The sequence below is a fragment of the Callospermophilus lateralis genome, chromosome 6, assembly GCF_048772815.1.
Source record: "Callospermophilus lateralis isolate mCalLat2 chromosome 6, mCalLat2.hap1, whole genome shotgun sequence".
NCBI lineage: Eukaryota > Metazoa > Chordata > Mammalia > Rodentia > Sciuridae > Callospermophilus > Callospermophilus lateralis.
The window spans coordinates 153451886-153473119 of NC_135310.1; the positions used below are offsets into that span (position 1 = coordinate 153451886).

A 21234-nucleotide genomic window follows, 5' to 3' on the forward strand; every position below is an offset into this window, starting at 1 on the left:
AACAGCCTGGCAAGCCCTGATATAGATAGATACATTAATAGAAGTGTGTGTTTAGAACAATTGATTATCTATTTGGGAAAAGAATATATACTGAATTCTCATCATACATAAAAGTAAAGTTTTAATTATGAAAAGAAATACTTTTGAACTCTGAGAATAACATGCAGAACGTCTTGGTGACCTCAAAGAAAGAAAGAAACTAATTGGATCAAAAAGCACAAACCATAAAGAGAAGAACCAATTAATCTAAAATTAGTAAATATCATTAAAATTAAAATGGGGGGAAGGGAACGCCCCATGATGTTCAACCATAAGAATGGGAAGTTATACTCCATGTACGCATAATATGTCAAAATACATTCTACTATCATGTATATAAAAAGAACAAATAAAAAATAAAAATAAAATTATAGTTCAACAAGTAGACCTGATATATAAAGCTGAAAGACAACCATGAATTTGGGGAAATCTTTGCAGATAAACAAAAAGGATTTATGTCCAGAATATATAAAGAATGGACCATGAATCAATAAGGAAAAAAACCTAACAATCTAATAAGAAAATGGGCAAAGATTATTAAAGCAACTCAGAGAAGGAAAACGGAATTGGTTGATACACATGTGTATACATACACGTACATACATATAGATATACGTGGATATCCATGTGTATAGAAACATACGTATACATACCTATACCTATATGTAGGTGTATATGTAAATGTATACATATATATGCATAGGCATAGGTGTATGTAAAGTTAATAATTAGAAATATATTTTCACACAGTTTTGGATTCAGAATGCCCTTTGCAGGGTGCCTTGAACTGAATCTCATACTCTAAGAACTTCGAGTTGAGGATTGCCTGTATGTTAAGAGAAGTGGAACATGAGAACCCTGGCACATCCGTGTTGGGAGAGTGATTCTGTTGCACTCACTGCTGAGCAAACTGGCCCCATCTCATGAAGTCACATCATACTGTGTGACTAATTTGCTCTTAGGAATAAACACTAAAGAAGCACTCGTACATATGCCAAGGAGACTCGAAACGTATTTGATGCAGTGTCATTCAGAATGCCAGTAAAAACCACCAGTTTAAATGTCCACCAACTGGCAAGTGAATCACCCTCCTCACAGAACACTGCACGTTAGTGAAAATGAAGGCTCCGCAGCTGCATGTATAAAACGGTATTGAGCAATGAAGGCGTTACAGAGTGGCAGACAATGTGCAATGTACCTATTTATAAAAAGATTGAAGACATGCAAACAGTACCACATAGTAAATGTGCTTCTGAGAGCTCAGGGTAGCCATGCCAATCGCTTTAACCAACAGACAGACCTGGTGAACAATAGACAGACTTGGTAAATCATAAGCACAAAATCCAGAAAAGTAGTTACAGAGGAAGGAGAGATCAGTGAGGTAGTTAGTATATGTTATGAAGGGGCTTCAACAATATTAGAAAATTTTAGTCTCTTAAAAAAAATAGGAAATAAGCCAAAATGTATCACTCGGATGAAGCTGTTGGTAGGCATATACACATTGCTATATTTTTTGTATTATTCTTTATATATTTTTCTATTTTTGAAATATATTGTAATATTTTTAAGGATAAGCCATGTTTTCTTGTATCAGAATGATAGAAATTCAGCAGTGCAATTCAGAGAAAAACATTTAGTGAATACTTTTTGAACTTTGGCGTGTTCAAACCAAGGGAATATCATTACCTATTTAAAGCACTTAAAAGGGCCTGCACGCAATAGAAACAGAAAACCGATTAGTGGTGGCCTGGGGTGGGGGTGGGGGTGGGGATGGATTGTGAGTAGCCATTAGGGATATTTTGAGGATGATGGAAATGTTCTAAAACTGGATTTCAGTGATGATTGCACAAGTCTGTGAATTTATTAAATATAACGGAGTTGTACACTCAAGATGGGTGAATTTATGTTTGCAGGTTTTCCTTCAATAATGCTATTAAAAGATTGAAAGGAATAACCAGGTCAGGACTGAAGTTCACAGGATCTGACCAGTCACCCTACTTTTGGCAAACCATCATAGTAAAGTCCACAAATTATGGGAAAAGAGAGAGACCCAAGAAGTCAATAGGAATGTTAAAAATGTTATGGAGAAACATGTTTGTGAAAAACTACATGAGACTAAAAGAGGAACTTAGAGGTAAAGCAGGAGTAGCCGCCTGCGGAAGCTCACATGCCACCTGTCACTCAGCAGAGGAGCTCTTTGGCCCAACTCTCCTGATAAGAAACACTCTGTGTTCCTAAAGTATGCAGAGACTACCAGGGAAAGCCATGTTTATAATGTATTCAAATACGTCATTGACCAAAATGCTGTGGAAATCGCAGTTCTTAACATAACAGGGCTATTTTTAATTTTTGCTATTGCCTTTTCCAATACCCAGGACACTTCAGGATTTTGGCATACTCTAGCAACGTATAAATACGTTCTAAGAGACAGTGACAAGACATCCCTTTGCTCTGCTTGCCTAGTATTCACGCAGCTTTGGTCAGAATGTAAATGCTCTACATCATTATAAAATAAGCAAATCTCGATATTATCAAAACATAGCTGCTGACACATTTTTTAAATACACATATGTATTATTATTCTTTTATTTGTGGCTGAGCCCTGTACTTACCTGACCTTGAACTACCTCTGCCTTTACTTTAGCACTGAGGTTCAATTCCAACTCAGTTTTCAGTTTCTATGCAGAGAAGAGAGAAAACAGAGAAGTAGGGCGATCTGACCAGACGCCCCCCAAGGAATTCTTTACATCACCTGCACCATCAACAGGACTTGCTGCTTTGGTTTGCAATCTAGCCTTTTCTTCAGGGTGAAAGAGGAGATGTCTTTATCACTTTAATTACCATTACAAGAAGGAAAATCATAGTGTCTTTGGGGGCATTCTGTTCCTGTGCAATTTGGGGTGATTTCTGAAAACTGTTCAAAGAGAAACTTAAAACTGATCAGAATTTTTACAGCATTTAGTATTTGTAAACAATATCAGGAATTGCCCTCTCTTGTGCACAGTCCTGTTTATCTGTATAATGAGTATCCTGAGCTAAGCCCCCAGTTTTGGCTCCTAAAATAAATACACTTCTAAGAACTCATCTCATGTAAACTTTGCATTCATCCACTGAGATTTTTATCCACCAAAAGTACTTACATGAAAAGAATTGTAGTGTTTCTTACTTATTCTTAATTTAGGAACAATCTACTCAGTTTCTGCTCAAGAATAATCCTATTCTTAAATGTCAGTATTAGTACTTGTTTAAATTCCAGTTTCTAGATATTTGTCAAAACTAAAATTTTTAGCAAATAAAAGCAAATGCATCTTGTTTCTTTTATCATGAAATCAAATATATGGTTCAGATCCACTTACAGGTGCTGCAAGACTTTTTCTAAACATTTAGCTGCTGTTTCCAAATTAATCCCTTAATTTTGTCCTGGGAAAGAGGCCCAGAGGTTTGAGAATCCCCTTGTGTGGTCTTTTCATTTTATCCCCAAATGACAGCTCCCTATTCAGCCTGGAGCCCATTAACCAGTCTCCCCAGCTTCCACCTAGCACTTCCTAACGTTTGGCTAAGCTCAAGCTAAGGCCAAGAAGAATCTAGATGGATTTATTGGAGAACACTGTCATTTCTATCGGTTTGCTTTGACCCTAGATTTCCCCCCACCTCATTTCAGGTAATGGGGAGAGTGCCAACAATTTCCATTAACAAGACAGAAGGCTGCCACGTGTACCTCAGTGAAGACGCCTTGGACTGTGAGCTGGTGAGCGCCAAGTCTTCCGAAATGAATGTCCTTGTCCCTCAGGATGGTGATTATGTAAGTACTTCCCAGGCGGCTGTCATTATTAAAATTCTTAGAGATTGATTAGACAACAACCACCAGCGTGGAACTCCATCACAGGTGGGAACAAGTTCAGGGAGTTGCCTTCCACCACTCTTGCTCAGCTCCTGGGCTCTGCCCACTGCCCATTCCCACAGCAGGTCACTGATCGCTACTTTAATTGACCAGCTGCTACTGAATAGTGTGGCATCTGAATTCATATTGTGTAGGGCTAAATATTTTTCCTGAGCTCTGATGGAGGGGAACAGGAAAGGAGAAGGCTTTGGGCGGGGATGGGAAGGAGGAGAGGGGAAAGTTAAGTAGAACTGTTTGTGTAGGTTTGCTCAAGTCAGAGATCCTCCACTTACCATAAGAATCAGTGAGAAGCCTGGTGAGATGGGCTGGCATGTGGCTCAATGGCAAAGTGTCTGTCTTGCACTCACAAAGCCCTGGGTTCGACCCCCAATTTCAAAAAAAAAGGCAAAACAATAAAATAAAGAAGAAGAAGAAGAAGAAGAAATGGCCAGACTCAAACCCTACACCTAGAGGTGGGATTGGTGAAGCTAGAGATGGGGCCTCTGGGCATCTGGAGTCCTAATTGCATCCCAGGTGATTCTAATGCCATCGGGCCACCCAGTGGCCCTTCTGAGAAACACAAGCTTAAGTGATTTTGCCAGCATTTCTTTTCTTTGCTCCTTCCTTCCAATAGCATCTAAAAGAAGCATGCAGGTATTCTCATTCATAGAAAAGGGAATTTAAGTGAATAAATAACATTTCTGGATAATGGAGTATCATGGATCTGTAGTTGTCATTACTTAGAAGTAGGAGAATAAATAGAGATCATTCCCTCTGGGTCTAAGCAGGGGACTAGTGAACCAGGAAAGGATGGAAGAAAAGGTAGCTTAGCAGGCACACCTTAGGAAGAGGGGCCACATGAGCCTGAAAGGTCAGTCTCCAGCTGTCTACATGGCAGTCAGAGACAGGTTGACCTCCATGGACAGACGTGGCTGCAACCCACTGCTCCTTTCCCCAAGTTCTTCGGCTCCACAGGCCACATACCATATAGAGCAGCCTAGAATTCATCCTTTCAGTTTACAACACAAAACTACAAGCATCAGAGGGTGCTTCACCACTCCGCATGTGGACACCCAGCCCTGAGCAAGAGAAGAGTCCCTTCTTGGGCTCTCACCCTAAAAATTATGGAAGAACTCAAGGCAATACCAAAGAGCCTCAGAGTAGGAGAATTCTCCAGAGCTGAAGAGCCATAAATCATATGATCCCTGGCCTTCGCAGCTGTTTAAGCAGAAGGCTCAGCTGCATGGGAACTGGACCTGCTAAGGAAAGCAGCGGGGTTGGCTGAGCACTGCAGACTCATTAAGCTGGACTCTCTGGGCATGCCACCCAGGCATCTGTGGTGTTAAAGCTTTCCAGGTGGTTCCAGTGTGGGGCTGAGATTAAGATCCGCTGGCCTAAAGAGTGACTACAAGCAGTGCCTGAGCTTTTATGCTGGAACTGTAGTCTTGCCCGTGCAGGTGAATTACCTGCAGTCCTTGACCCCTTTCATACATTTTTAAGTTGGAGGTAATGGGAACCATCCTGAGGACCCACCATGGTCATTACCATGCAGAGATGGATGGTGGGGTGGTTCATCCTGAAGGAAATCAGCCTCCTAGAGCAAATCTATCATCACGTTACTATCTTCTCTCTGCCAACAAGGAGTTTAGAATACCTACAGGGCAAAGCTTCATTTATGCATCAAAAAGAGCTCCAGAAGTAATATGAGGTATAACACACACAGACACACCCACAGGGACACATTGGGTTTTGAAGACTTAAAGGTTTCCCATTTCAGATTTCACTCAAGGAGAATTCATTGCTCTTTATAGCAAAATAAATAATTTGCTTCTTTCAAAAGAAACAGTTGGATCCTCCATCTAGGAAAATAGGGGTCATGTGTGTTCCAGTGAAATGTCACATCTCATGAGCAGAGACATTAGCTTATCCCGCATGTGGGGTTCCAGTCTGCTTGGCACATGCAGGAAGTTCAGGGAGGCTCCAGGAGTCAGGGCCAAGGGTGCCGCTCAACAACAAAAATATCATTTTTGAACTGTAAAATTATTCTAAGAGAGAGTAAAATTCTGATTGTTTAAATACTGGATGAATTCTGGATATTAAGAATATTTTTTATTCCACTTTGATTTTTCCCCTTGGTCCCCTTCCATCTTCCTCTTAAATGTCTGGAGAATCACTGGGGAAGAAGGAGAGTCCTTTTTAGACTAGTCTGTGCTTCTCTGTGTGGTTGTATGGGTGGAGGTGTGGGACAGGTGTGTATGGAGTGTGTGTTTTCCACTGGAAAGAGTACAATGGCAGGATAACAAATGTTTACACAAGCTTACACACATTTTTTGCAGTTTCTCAAAGAGCAGACAGGTAATAACTGGAATAAATTCCACTCCCTGTGGCTGGGGCGATAAGCCTTGAGGGCGTGCTGGAAATTTGATTCTCATTTCCCCCTCCGATCTACTGAATCAGAGTCTGCATGTTAATAAGATGTGGTAGAAAGGAGTGGATTAGAGACTGCCTTGGGCTGGGGTGGTAGCCCAGTGGTAGAGTACCTGCCCAGCATGTGTGAGGCACTGGGTTTAATCCTCAGCACATAGTAAAATAAATAAAATAAAGTTAAAAATAAATAAAGTTAAAATAAAAATAAAGAGAGAGACTTCATTGCTGTGGATCCTGGCTATCTGCTCTGTGGCCACCCCCGCATCTTGGGCCAGCTGCTTCCCCTCAGACCTCTGCTTTCTGTAGATGGCATCACATAACCCCTAGCTGGTTCTCTGTAAATGCTAGTTCTATTGCTTATAGGCACAAAAAGGGACACATGTGGGAGTCTCTCTGTGACAGAGACCTCTCCACGGTGCAGATTTGGGTTCAATGGAATTGCTTTGCCCATGACATGGCACTCACCACTCTTGAGGCGGCTTGAATGTAAAAAGTTCTGTTCTTCTTGCCTTTCTGCAGAGAGAATTTCCTGTTCCTGAGCAGTTCAAGACAGTATGGGATGGATCCAAGCTGGTCACTGAACCTGCAGAAATTATGGCCTAATATCCAGAAAGCCTGCCCCCCCCCCACCTCGGTCCCATCACACAAACACAAGCAAGCAGCATTCAAGAGGTCCAGCGCCGACTGCGTTAGGTTAAGCCTCCAACAGACCCGAGCTCTAGAAACAGCGTCGTGTCTGGCACGCCTTTGTGGGCATTCTGAAATATTTAACATTTCTTCATGACTTACCTTTGTGTGTGATTTTAGTTCCACATAACTTGTGAGCACTACTGATTGAAAGGAAAAGAAAAAAGAATTCTGTTCCCCTCGTATCCTTAACACAGTCACTGATAGGTAAAAATACTGCATGTATGACTTTTACACTTAGGCTTAATTGCTAGTCAGAAAAAAAAACCTTTGAGAATCAACGTCCTTTTTACCTTTTAGACTATTTCAATATGATGTAATAGTAGTAGTGTGCCCAGAAAAATGTATGATTTTTTTTTTCTTATTTTTACTACATTTTCATCTTTATCGGTGTGGATACACTATCAGCATGAATTCATATTTCAGTCCATGTCCTAAAAATAAACAAGAAAATTCCACATAAGGACCAAATTTGGTTTCTTGGTTCTTGGAAGACCTATATCCTTAATAGTAAAATACAAAAGTAAGGGGCTAGGGTTGTGGCTCAGCAGTAGAGCGCTCGCCTAGCACATGCGAGGCCCTGAGTTCGATCCTCAGCACCACATAAAAATAAATAAAGCAAACGTTAAAAATAAATTTCTAATTATTCATCTTCAGTATTGTTCCTCCATGTCACATGACAATTCACTTTTCTGCATACTCTTCTGCCAAAAGATCGGCATAAGAGGAAGCAATGTTTCAGCTACATGAAATCTCATAATTTTGCTCTGAGAACAGCTCAATTTTTGTTTTCCAGTTTTGAGCCTGTTAAATATCAGATGCCTTGTAAATGGTATCGTGCTTTATTATAGAATCATTTCTTCTTTCCCACTTGCCAGACGCTAACCAGTCTCAAAAATGACCATGAAAAAAGCCATAGATGTATTACTTCTTCTAAAACCTAAAGAATTGTTTGTTGGTTTGGCTTGCTGCTCCTATTTTGTAGTCTTGATAGTATCTGCTTTTTAAAAATGAGTAACTACGATATTCCTTTGTATCTTTTTGGTACATAGTGCTGAATTGTAACTTCTTGGATCACGTGTGATAAAGTGTCATTCTGTGCTTGCAGAAACAACACAAGCATATATATTGTGCCTATGACAGCCTTTGGAACATATCATTTCCGTTTTTTAAAAATATCTTCTATATCCATATAGCATTCAAATTACTAATGCTCATGTACCAAGGTTTTGCTACAAAAAGTTTTGTCTGTATGAATATTGTTGTGGCTTTAATAAATATCATTTTTGAACTGTAAACTTATTCCAAAAGAGAGTAAAATTCTAATTGTTTAAATACTGTGATGAATTCTGGGTATTAAGATTATTTTTTGTTCCACTTTGATTTTTCCCCTTGCTCATACCTGAAACTTAAAAGACCGATGAGTCCTTCTGGTTGATAGTGTATTCAGCATATGATCAGCTTTCCTAAAGAATGGTTCCTCAAGGTACATACCAGATGAAGCCATTGTAGTTGGAAGGCCTTCACAAAATTCTAGAATTCAAGTTTTATAAATCAAGGCCTTTTCACAGAGAAAACACCTGCTTCAGGTCTTTTTAATATATAGATGCCAGAATAGGTGATTTTATAAATATGATACTACATACTATATGTTAATAGATTATAATAGGAATGACATGATGAATTTATGAATAAACTTTAGAGGAAAGTAATTAAATGAGAAGAAATTACTCTTACAAGGACATATTACACACCCATTATATAGTAATAACTTTCCATGGAAAAATAAGTCCACTCAAAATCCTTAGGGTTTGTCAGTCAGCCTTGGATTAACATCAGCTTTTCAACATGCTTTACCCCTGAAATGCAAATCGGGACTTAGGATCAAATAATGATTTACCAGCTCTGTATGCCTTAAGGCACCTTCCACCTGCCAGACTTGTTAACCAGTAGGTTAAATTTGTTGAAAATTTTTTGGCAGTGTATAAAAATTCAAAAAGAAAATGCTGTATTTCCAATAAGCTTTGTTTCTTGTTCCTTATTGAATTCCAATGCTATATCTATTGAATAAGAAATCCACACTTTGCAGAATCACTGACACATCCATTCTTAAGAAGTCAAGCCGAGGACTGGGGCTGCAGCTCAGTGGTAGAGCGCTTGCCTAGCATGTGCGAAGCCCTGGGTTCGATCCTCAGCACCACATGAAAATAAATAAAATAAAGGTATTGTGTCCAACTAAAAAATAAATATTTTTTTAAAAAAAAGAAGTCAAAATGAGAATCTATCAAAAGTAAGTGGGGCAAGGGTCTCCTATACCTCTTTACTTTGTAGAATTACAGGATAAAGATGAACAACCAACACAGGCATCATGCTTGTGATCCCAGTGACTTGGGAGTTCCAACAGCTTGGGAGGCTGAGGCCCTAAGCAACTTACCAAGACTCTATCTCAAAATAAAAAAGGGGCTAGGCAGATTATGCTAAGTGAAGCTAGCCAATCCCTTAAAAACAAATGCCAAATGTCTTCTTTGACATAAGGAGAGTAACTAAGAACAGAGTAGGGACGAAGAGCATGAGAAGAAGATTAACATTAAACAGGGATGAGAGGTGGGAGGGAAAGGGAGAGAGAAGGGAAATTGCATGTAAATGGAAGGAGACCCTCAGGGGTATACAAAATTACATACAAGAGGAAGTGAGGGGAAAGGAGGAAAAATATAAGGGGGAGAAATGAATTACAGTAGAGGGGGTAGAGAGAGAAGAGGGGAGGGGATGGGGGAGGGGGGATAGTAGAGGATAGGAAAGGCAGCAGAATACAACAGACACCAGAATGGCAATATGTAAATCAATGGTTGTGCAACTGATGTGATTCTGTAATCTGTATATGGGGTAAAAATGGGAGTTCATATCCCACTTGAATCAAAGTGTGAAATATGATATATCAAGAACTATGTAATGTTTTGAACAACCTACAATAAATATTAATTTAAAAAAAAGTGGGGCTAGGGATGTTGCTCAGTGGTTAAGCACCTTTGGGTTCAATTCCTGCTACCAAAAAAAAAAAAAAAATCAAAGAGGTTTTATCTTCAAAATCCTATCCTCAATGATATTGTTCTCTTAGATAATACATTGCAAACAGTTTTCCTTATACTGCAAAATGTTTTGATGTGAATAGTCAGTACTAACCACTCTTTATCTAGGTAGCCGATAGGAAACACATATAGCTCTATTCATTTATTCTTTCTCTTATTGAAAATGTCTACTTCAAGTTCTAAGAATCTAGATGAGTGTATCCAGGAAATCCTCTCATTTTAAAGACAAGAAGGCTGAGATCCCATGACATTAACTTCTTGTAGAAGCAGCAAGTGAACCTAAGGACAAAACACATGGGCTTATGGTCTCCTATTTCTGAAACTCTGAAAGTTTATCAAATCCAGTGTCTTCGTCTCAGTCCTTGTCCATTAACATTCTTGACACTTCCCTTTTCTTACTAAACTCCCTTGATTTTGTGATAGGCCACATGCTTCTCTGGCTCCTTTCCCTTCTACCCTTGTTTCCCCTCAAAAGCTCATTTGTCTCCCTTAACTTCATCACCTCTACATAGATGACTCCCAGATCCACCTCCAGGATTCCTAATTCCTAGTGTCCACAGAGAGTATCCGTCCACCTGCCTGCCCCAGCTTCACTCAACGTGGCTAAAATTAAAGTGCATTTTCCACACACGTCCCTGTATTCCTCATCTGCCTCTCCAATTTCAGTCAAGGCACCTTAGGCTTTCCATCAGAAGATTTAAAATCATCCATTTCCTGGGTTAGGAAACGCTGAGAGAGCCAGAGATGGGGGAAACAGGGGTTTTGTCTTGAATATGTATAATATTTTAACTGTAAAGGGAAGGTAAACATTGGAGTCTGTGGATCTGGAGTCCTTGTCACTGAAACCAAATACTTAGGAATTATCTCATGAGTTTAATATTCCAAAAATGAATTTCATTAAGCGTTCTCATTTCAGAAGAATTTATTTAAAACCAATGGCACTTTCTGTACCACTTCAGATACACATGTGATTTTGAGGGCTTTAATTGCTTCAAAGGAGAGAGGCTGATTTTACAATGTCACAATTTCTTGTGCACTTTTAACCATTTCATTGTTTCTTTATGTGAGGAAGCTTATATCTGTGTTTCAAGAGAAAAAGAAACCAGCTCAAGTTACCCAGTGATAATTTGATGATTTTTTTTCCAAATGTTTTTTTTTTCCTCTTTTGTTTGCTTAGTACATTGGCACAGAATATGCAGCTAACAAAGGGTAATGTTTACCTATCAGAAAATTTTTGTTCAGCTTACCCTCCAATTAAAGAGTCATTTTATATTTAAAGGTAATTTTTGCCTACAACTATCATTTTGCACATTTGAGTTATATGTCCACTATATTTCAACACATTACCTTTTAGGACCATCCGTTGTCAAAAAGAATACCCCATAATGACATGAAGACTCAGATGAAAGGAATACATTACTTACTAAACCATAATAGCAGTTTATAAATTGCATTTTACAATATCACAAAGGTTTGTTCTTTTTAAAATCAGTTAATAATTTCCTCTAGCCAATAATTCATCCTGGCAACTAATCAGAAACTGCATCTTAATTTTTTTTTTTTTTTTGCTATTTTTAGTAATCATGCCTTGAACTCATTTAGTCCACCCAAAAGTCAATAAACCTATAATGGAAGTCTTCCTGTGAACAGAGTGGTTCTGTAGATTTGTTTGGAAAGACAGACTCGCTTAGGAAGCCTGTGATTGCTCTTTCCTGCTCATGGTCCCTGTGGAGCCTAATCGTGTCCACACATAATGAACAGCAGGCATCCCCCAGAAAAGCTGATGCTAATGACACATATCCTCTGGCTGCATGTCCCTCATTCAGCTGATATTATGACAGCCCTTGCTTCAGGCATTCTCTTACGTTTAAAAGCTGTAGAGAAAATATCAGAGTTAGGCAGATGCAGTCTGTTGGTTCCAGGAGAGTGATTGCTTCCTGCAACCATGCTTCTTAAAATCTACGAGGCTTACAGATATTTAAAGACACTGTCCTGTAGTATTACTGAAAGATGTGCAGAGCCGGAGAAAGAGTTTTCAAGAACCATGTAAAATATGCATCTATAGAAAAGGATATAGATTCACAGCCATATGCTTTTAAAGAAGTTGTAAGGTTAGGCATTCTTTATGTTCTGGGACAGAGATAAAAGTTGGAGGAAATAATCAGCAATTTTCTATTATGAATGGCATTATTTTAACTCTGACCGTGGCCAACTGAAACATAGATTTTGGTATTTGTTTGGCTGATTAGGCAGAAGGAAGCTAACTTCACATCGATCTGCTGGAAAAGTGAACTTGAAAACCTAAGTTATCCAAATTTCCTGTCTAAATCCACTGAATATGTGGTGGGCATTTTTCCTGTATGCTCAGTCAGAGTTGATGTACAAGCCTCTCAAGAGTACAGACGGAACATTTTAATGGAAGCCCATTCAGGGAATGTGGAATTCAGGAAAAGACGCCCCATTGTTAACAACTGAAATCTGGTTCATAGAGTTACCAAAATGTTCTCTCATTTGTTAGCATCTAAAATAATCACACCAGCAATATGGTCTACATTCTGCAGACTGCTTTTACCAACTGGCTAGACAGCCATTTTCTCTAATTAAATTAACCTCCTACTCTGTAGTTTACAGAAATAAGTCTCTCTGGCTCAAAAAGGCTTCAGTGTCTCACCAGATAAAGATAATTCCAATAGGGTTTATTGTCAATGGGGAAAAAAGGCATATTTCATTAAGGCTCCAAAAAAGTAGCCCTTACATTCATGGAAAGGAACTTGGCATGGAGGCAGAAGGTCTGGTTCGCATTCTGGAGCCACTAAAGGTGTGTCTATAATACCTTTAAAGATGTCCGTAATACCTTTGAAGATATGATCATTTAAAATGAGATCAGTGTGTTAAAATTCTTTTCAAACATGAAATTAACAAATATACAATAAAACTGTCTGTAACAGAAGCCCCTGCCATCCACCACAATTTATTCTCTCCTTAATAGACTAAGTTCCCAGCCTCCCTTGCAGTTGCATGGCCTTCCAACTAGATGTGAGTGATGTTGGGTAACTTTTTAATGTGGGAAGTCTCAGTTAAGAATAACCTTTTTTCCCCAAAGGGGAGGGAAAAGAAGGAAGGGGGCATAGGGGTAGGAAAGACGGTGGAATGCGATGGTCATCATTACCCTAAGTTCATGTATGAAGACACAAAGGATGTGACTCTACTTTGTGCACAACCAGAGAGATAAAAAATTGTTCTCTATATGTGTAATTCATTCTGTTGTCATATATAACAAATTAAAAATTTAAAAAATAACCTTTTTTTAATTTTTATATTTTAGTTGTAGATGGACATAATATCTTTTTTTTTTTCTTCTAACGTGGTGCTGAGGGTTGAACCCAGTTCCTCACACACACAGGGCAAGCACTCCACCACTGAGCTACAGCCCCACCCCTAGAATAATCCTTTAAAGAGAGCATGTTTCTCCATATTCCCTTTCCCTCCACCAACCAGATCCTGGGCATGGCAACCAGCCTCAGTCTTGCAAATGACAATATTATCTGGTTAGACAAGAAATACCAAGTGGAAAGAGCCTGTGACTCATACCTGAGTCACAAGATGGAAGACAGACACTCAAAGACAGGAACCTGCCCTAGTCAGTCACATGAGAAATAAACCTGTATAGCATGCAGTGGATGGTATGTATCCCCCAAAGTGCATGGTTGAAAACTAAATTCCCAAAGTCAAGAGACCATTGAGGGGTGATTAGATCATGAGGGTTCTACTTTCATAGATGGATTAATGTCATCATCATAGGCGTGAGTGAGTCACTTACTGTGGTAGTAGTTTCCTGATGAAAGGAAGTCTGGTCCCCTCCCCTGCCCCCACTCCATCTTCCCTTCACCTGAATGGGCACAAACATGCACACACTCTCTTGCCCTTCTGACTTTTCCAATGGGAGAAGAGAACACTAAGGGACTAACCATAATGGGCCTCTTGGCTTTGGACTCCCCAGCCTCCAGCACTGTAAGAAACAAACCTGTTCTTTGTAAATTACACAGTCTCATGTATTCTGTTAGAGCAGCACAGATGGACCAAGACGACTGTGCTTAAACAACTGCAAATTGGATTTACTTACCAGAGTAGTTTAATCTACCAAAACAAACATGCTACCTAAGAAGCTCTGGTTTGCTGGTTTGGTGGGAAGAAATCATTTTAAGGACTTGGAAAGAGGTGTACAATATGCTATCAAGCAAAATGAGCATGTATCAGAAAACAGAGTGTAAGAACATTTTTACCAAAATGCAAGTCAATTAAAAGAACAATATTGTGTTTGATTATAAAACTGTACATTTCATGGCAGCATAGTTTAATGCTTAAGAGCAAGAATACTAGTTTTATTACTTATCAGCTGTATAATTGTTGGAAAAATCATTTAACTTATCTGCACTACAGTTTGTTTATCTCTATTATAGAGATAATAATATTAGACTTATCCCATTGGATTGTTGTGTAGGGTAAATGAATTCATACATGTGAAGTACACAATAAATGTTATATAAGAATTAGCTGTGATTATCATTATAGCATACAGAAGATATGAAAATACACATACTAAAATGGTAACAATGATTCTCTCTTTAAGATATAGGTTAGAGGGATATACTTTTTGCTTTCTACTCTCTTCATTTATTTGAATATGTCAGAACATGCATTTTACTGTGAAAATCTTCATAATCTTTTGTGGTTTACCAAACATCCGATAATTTTTAAATGCATTCAGAATAAGATAACTACCTTTTAGTGCATCATTTTTTTGTCTGTTTCAGATTACAAGTTGTTTCAAAATAATACACATGATGAAAATGTTTAATAAAAAAACAAGAAAAATACATAATCCAAAGGAAAATCAAGTAATGTTTTTAAATGCTTATTTAAAAACAAAAGATAGTAAAAGACAATTGCCAATATAATTGCTAAGAACCTAGTGATTTCAATTCAACAAATGAAATATTTTAAAGATATTTTCTATGTGGTTGGTACTGAGGATATAGAGGGGGTGTGGGGGATGAAGTAATCCAGTCTGCCTTGAGGGAAAATAAAAGCAATTTGGGAGGCTGAGGCAGGAGGATCTCAAGTTCAAAGCCAGCCTTAGCAACTTAGTGAGGCCCTAAGCAATTCAGTGAGACCCTGTCTCAAAATGAAAAAATATTAAGGGCTGAGGATGTGGCTCAGTGGTTAAATGACCCTGGGTTCTATCCCTGGTACAATAAATAAGTAATAATAATTTTTTTTTAAAAAGGCACATACCAAACACAGTATTTCACAATGTTGGAAATAAAAAGATAGACAAATAATGGGAAATTAATAAGCACAGAACAAGAAATCAAGGGCTACAATATTAATAATATAGAAAACAAATTAATAACATATAAAGTGAAACCTTAGAATCTGCAAAGTAAATATTACATGGGCCATGATCTCTGAATGAAAGACAATAAAGCAAAAACTTAAAGCTCAACCAAAGTAATTTAAGCATTGAAAAGGTGAGCTGTTTAAATCATTTGTTTTTTGAGACAGGTTCTCACTGTGCTGCCCAGGCTGGCCTCAAACTCCAGATACTCCTGCATCAGCCTCCCCAGGAGTTGGGATTACAAGTATGTGCACCACAGTACCTGGCTTTAAAGAGTTCTCGAATCAAAGAACAAAACAGGATTGCAGTAACAATTTGGTGACTACAAAAGTGCTGGGAGCCATTAGCCAAGTAGGTATGACAATTTCCTTGCCAGCGTACCCCCATGTTGCTTAGTGGAAGGTGACCTTGCTCAAGGACCAGGGCGGATCCGTGTTTAGGGTGTTCCCGGTTTAGGATAATCTGAGTTTAGGGTGTTCCCGGTTTAGAATAGGGCGTATCCTGCTGCCTGAGTTCCCCTTGAGTTCTCACGGGATTCAGAATATATTTGGGAGACAGAAGCCCAGTGGAGGTTTGGATTTGGGCAGAGAACGTAGATTTCCCCAGAACGTGTTTGTAGAAGGCCGGTGTGAGATCGGGAATAAAGAATTGCTGTTTGAATCTACAAAGCTGTGAGTGGCTCGTGATTTGTGCCCAGCCAGACTGCGGCATTTGGTGGCCCGTACGGGGATGGTGTCACCAGTGATGCAATTTTTATTTCCTTGACAGCACACCCCATGTCAATTGTGGTAGTGCTGGCATATCTTTGCTGATGGTGTCACCAGTGATGCAATTTTTATTTCCTTGCCAGCGCACCCCATGTTAATTGTGGTAGTGTTGGCATATCTTTGCTGATGGTGTCACCAGTGATGCAATTTTTCCAAAGGAGCTATCAATTGGCTTGGTGTCGTGGCATTTCTGTATCCTCCTCCCTTCTGCTAGTGATGGTCTAAAATTTGGGGGCCAATGGCTATATGCTGGACCGGTAGTCAGTGACGGGTATGATCCAATTGCAGTGGTATCAACCTAAGACAGGAGGCTAACGCCTAAAGGTGAGTTTTCCGATGACGGGTAAGTACCATATGTTGAATTGGACAACCTACCAGGCACGGTCCTTAAGCCACATTAACCTCACTCCCCCACTGGCACCAAGGCCAAATTTGGGGGCCAACAGAGGTGAGGCAAAGAACCTCACCCCCCCCACACTGGTGCATAGACCTATCCACAAGTATGGCTATATGCTAGACCGGTAGTCAGTGACGGGTATGATCCAATTGCAGTGGTATCAACCTAAGACAGGAGGCTAACGCCTAAAGGTCAGTTTTCTGATGACGGGTAAGAACCATATGTTGAATTGGACAACCTACCAGGCACGGTCCTTAAGCCACATTACTTGTTGTTTAATTAATCAGAAGGGGGAAGATGCTGAGAGCCATTAGCCAAGTAGGTATGACAATTTCCTTGCCAGTGTACCCCCATGTTGCTTAGTGGAAGGTGACCTTGCTCAAGGACCAGGGCGGATCCATGTTTAGGGTGTTCCCGGTTTAGGATAATCTGAGTTTAGGGTGTTCCCGGTTTAGAATAGGGCGTATCCTGCTGCCTGAGTTCCCCTTAAGTTCTCACGGGATTCAGAATATATTTGGGAGACAGAAGCCCAGTGGAGGTGTGGATTTGGACAGAGAACGTGGATTTCCCCAGAACGTGTTTGTAGAAGGCCAGTGTGAGATCGGGAATAAAGAATTGCTGTTTGAATCTACAAAGCTGTGAGTGGCTCGTGATTTGTGCCCAGCCAGACTTCGGCACAAAAGCTCTATCTATAAAAAACTATAGGACAATTCGCATTTTTGCCAAAAAGTTAGGAAACAGAAGCAAAAATAATTAAGAAATATAGGAGATATGAATATGCAAAAATAAAGCAAAATTAAAGAATTTAGAAACTTAAAAGGTTATTTTTGTGTGTGTTTGAATAAGCAGCAAAGAGTGTGGAAATTGCCTTAATAGTGAGTGGAAATTCTTTGGGAGACTAAGATAAACATCTTTCCTTGTGATTTGAATATGCTATAATAGGCTTATATGACTTTTGTAACTAAAAATAGATGATAGGTAGGCAAACAAATAAAGAATATTCTAATTTTTGAAGGAGAGCTAGAAAGTTCCAGCTATTATATAAACTATTTTCCCAATAGGGTATGGAACACATTTAAAATTAATCACATAACAGTTGAAAATTAATATTTCAAATTCGAAAATGGAAAAATTATACAGGCATTCTCTCTAAACTCAAGACAAGGGCTGGGATTGTGGCTCAGTGGTAAAGTGCTCACCTAGCATACATGAAGCACTGGGTTCAATCCTCAGCACCACATAAAAAAAAATAATAATAACAATAATAATAATGTGCCTACCTAAACTAAAAAATAATACATATATAAATAAATATTTTTTAAAAGATAAATAAACTCAAGACAATAAAGCTACAAAATGAGAATTAAATAACTAAAAGATTAACTAACTTTGACAGGTAGTTCTATAATTTTTAGATTTCTTCAGTGGCAACAAATGTCTTTAGATCTGACTCAATTTTGACAATTTACCTTTTTCTAGAAAATAACCCACATTCTCTGGGTTTTCACAATTGTTGGGATGAAGTTGAACACTGAGTTCATTAGATTGTGTTATTTATAAAATCTGTTTCAGTATTTTATATTCTTTCCTCTTAATGTTCTAGAGTTGCAATTTCTCCTTCTTTTCTTAACATTGACAAAATTTTATGCATTGCACTTTTTTTCTTCAAAGAACTAGTAACTGGATTTATTGAAAAATTGTATTATCCCTATGTTTTCTAATCACTGAATTTTTGATGACTAGCTCATGTATTTTTGTTGTTTTGCTTTTATAAATATAATTTGCTTGACTTGAATCTTTGTACTCTATTGCTCATATTTCTGTACATTCCTAAAAGGGGGATTCGTGAGTTATAAGCCTCACAAATTCTGAATTTTGGTGGATGCTGCCAAATGAGCCTTCAAAGAAGTTGTGCAAACTTGTTCATCTGACGGCAAGAGCAAGAAGAGCCAAGAACACAGTGGGAAGCTGATGGAGTTAAGCTGAAGTTTCGGTGCCTGCCCTGCTTGTGCTCAACGCCAGATTGGCTAGGCAATAGGTCCAATTTATCATGATGATAAGATCATGTGCAAAATAAATAACAACAGGGAGGGAAAGTGCAGCACTCAGACTAGGGGCATCCACTTTGGAGAGAGGTCAGGGAGGAGTTTGGGAGGAACAGGGCCACCCACCATCAAGGGCAAAATTCCAAGAGAAGGATCTGAATCAGGCCCAGAAGAGCTAAACTGACCCAGTGCTCAAGAGCTTCCGTGTTCACTCCCCCTGGGTTGGTGGCTTCAGTGCCAGTAAAGGCAGCAGCAGAAACAAAGAAATGTTTCCCACACCCTTCAAGCCAACGCTTTAGATGTTATAAATATTTGCTCTTTTGTCTTTCATAAGAGCTTTCCTTAATTTATTTTCATTGAACCCAGAGCCTTATACAGACCAGGCAAATGCTCCACCACTGAGTTATAATAATAATTATGATCATGTAATCATAAGTAAATAATAATGTTTAATAATAATTATTAGTTAATTGTTATTTTAAAATATTTTTTAGTTATTGATGGACCTTTATTTATTTGTATGTGGTGCCGAGAATCGAACCCAGTGCCTCACCCATGCTAGGCAAGTGCTCTACCACTGAGCCACAACCCCAGCCCCTAATTATTATTATTAAATGATAATAATTTCTGTTGTTGACTGGATCAAAGCCAAACTCAACGCCCTCCCTTGACATTTGTGCATAACATGACACTCTCTAAAATGTCACCCAGTTCTCTTTTTGACCCTTTCCTCTGTATGTCACAATCATTTTCTTCACACGTCCTACTTATTTTGAGCTTTTATCTTGTGCTGTTCATACCTAAAAGAATGCTCTCCTTTCACCCCAATTTCATATTTCAAAGGTAAACTCTAGTCCTCACTTTTGCAAGAATCTCATGGGCAATATAAATATATGCATAAATAACTTGGAGCTAATCGACAGTCCTTCGTTTTCGTTAATATAAAATAGAAAAGGTTAAATGGATGTTCTTTAAGGTCCTGGGGTACTGTGGGTGGGGCCTGAAGGACCCGGTGGTACTCTTAGCTTTGGAAACTCCCCCACCTACTGGTTGCCCTGAGTGCTGTTTACATTACATAATGAGGCTTCTGGTTGCTTCACAGTAAGTAGGACCTGCTTTTAAAAGTAATGTGTGCCTCTTGTGATTGATGATTTATTTATAAACCACTTCAAATTCCTCAAATCAAGAAGTCTATCATAAAGAAAAATATATTCTGATAATATAAAATCTTTAAAAGCAGATGACAAATTTCATAATGCTTTTTAACAACCACTGGGGGGCAGAAAAGCATTATGCAGCAATTCACTCCAGGTTTTGCTAGAGGAGGAAAAAATGCCTTCATTTATGTGTATTTCTAAAAAATTAGCACTGGAATTAAGTCATTTTTAAATTTAGCCTTTTATTTAGTGCATGTGGGCATCTTTTTTATAAATAAGCCTTTGGTAGCAGTTCCTTTTTTTTTTTTTTTTTTTTTTTTTTTTACAAATTGCTTTATCCCTAACTACTCTAAAGACCAACTTGACACCTATGAGGACTGTAGACCACATACTACTAGTAAGAATAGTTCAAATAGGATGATGAGTTAAAAGTGTTTACCTCACTAAAAATTAGAGAAATCCATAATAAAACTACAGATTTATCACTGCCCAAGTTTTAAGTCTTTTCTTTTCAAGTTGGGCATGGTGGCACATGGATGGCTCAGTGGTAAAGCATCCCTGGGTTCAATCACCAGTACTGGAAAAAAATTAAATGAAAAAAATGATACCCCTTTTCAGTTCTATCAAAATATGGATTCAAACATTGCTAAGAACAATCAATCAGGCTGGGGATGTGGCTCAAGCAGTAACGCACTCGCCTGGCATGTGCAGGGCACATGTATGTGCATCAGCACCACATACAAATAAAAAAATAAAGATACTGTGTCAACCGAAAACTAAAAAAAAAAATAAATATTAAAAAAATTCTCTCTTTAAAAAAAAAAGATCAATCATTCTGAAAACAAATATATCACTTCTATGAAAACCACCACTTTCTCTGCCCACAATAACAATAAAACAGTAACAGTAAATCCCTAAAACAATAATTAGCCACTCTGCTAGCAGCTTCTCCTCCAAAACAAATTCCTTAAAGATCAGAACACAGTTATTTATCTCTGCTTCATTTCCCTCCCCTCACTCCATGAAACTATCCAAAAGCCATTTCACAGCCGTATTATTAGCTGGAAGGATCATAAATCAGCCCTTGCTAATTTAATCTTAAGAGGAAATTATTGAAAGGATATCAGAGCCCCTGAAAGTAAAGGAAGAAGTTGAAGTTGCAAGAGTTCCTCAGCAGTCTCTTCAGATAAGGACTGCAGCTGGCATTGAATTCACTCCATTCGAGGATCACTTGGCTCAAGTTTCCAAGTCCCAGCTAAGGTCACTCAGCTGAGCCTGGGTCACCTGCTGACCTGGTGGCTTGGAGTGTGGAGTGCCCCTGCAGTCCTACCACAGCAGCACAGACCAGGAG

General features: G+C 38.8%; 1 protein-coding gene across 1 annotated transcript in view; it reads left to right on the forward strand.

Moving 5' to 3' along the window:
* The window catches only part of Cap2 (cyclase associated actin cytoskeleton regulatory protein 2), a 129117-nt gene extending 120786 nt beyond the window's left edge, over positions 1–8331 (forward strand). The window contains exons 12-13 of the mRNA XM_076859239.1: positions 3701–3841; positions 6866–8331. Of these exons, the coding sequence (XP_076715354.1) occupies positions 3701–3841; positions 6866–6949 (225 nt within the window). The 3' untranslated portion in view covers positions 6950–8331. The remainder of the gene's footprint in view (positions 1–3700; positions 3842–6865) is intronic.
* Positions 8332–21234: the final 12903 nt, after the last annotated feature.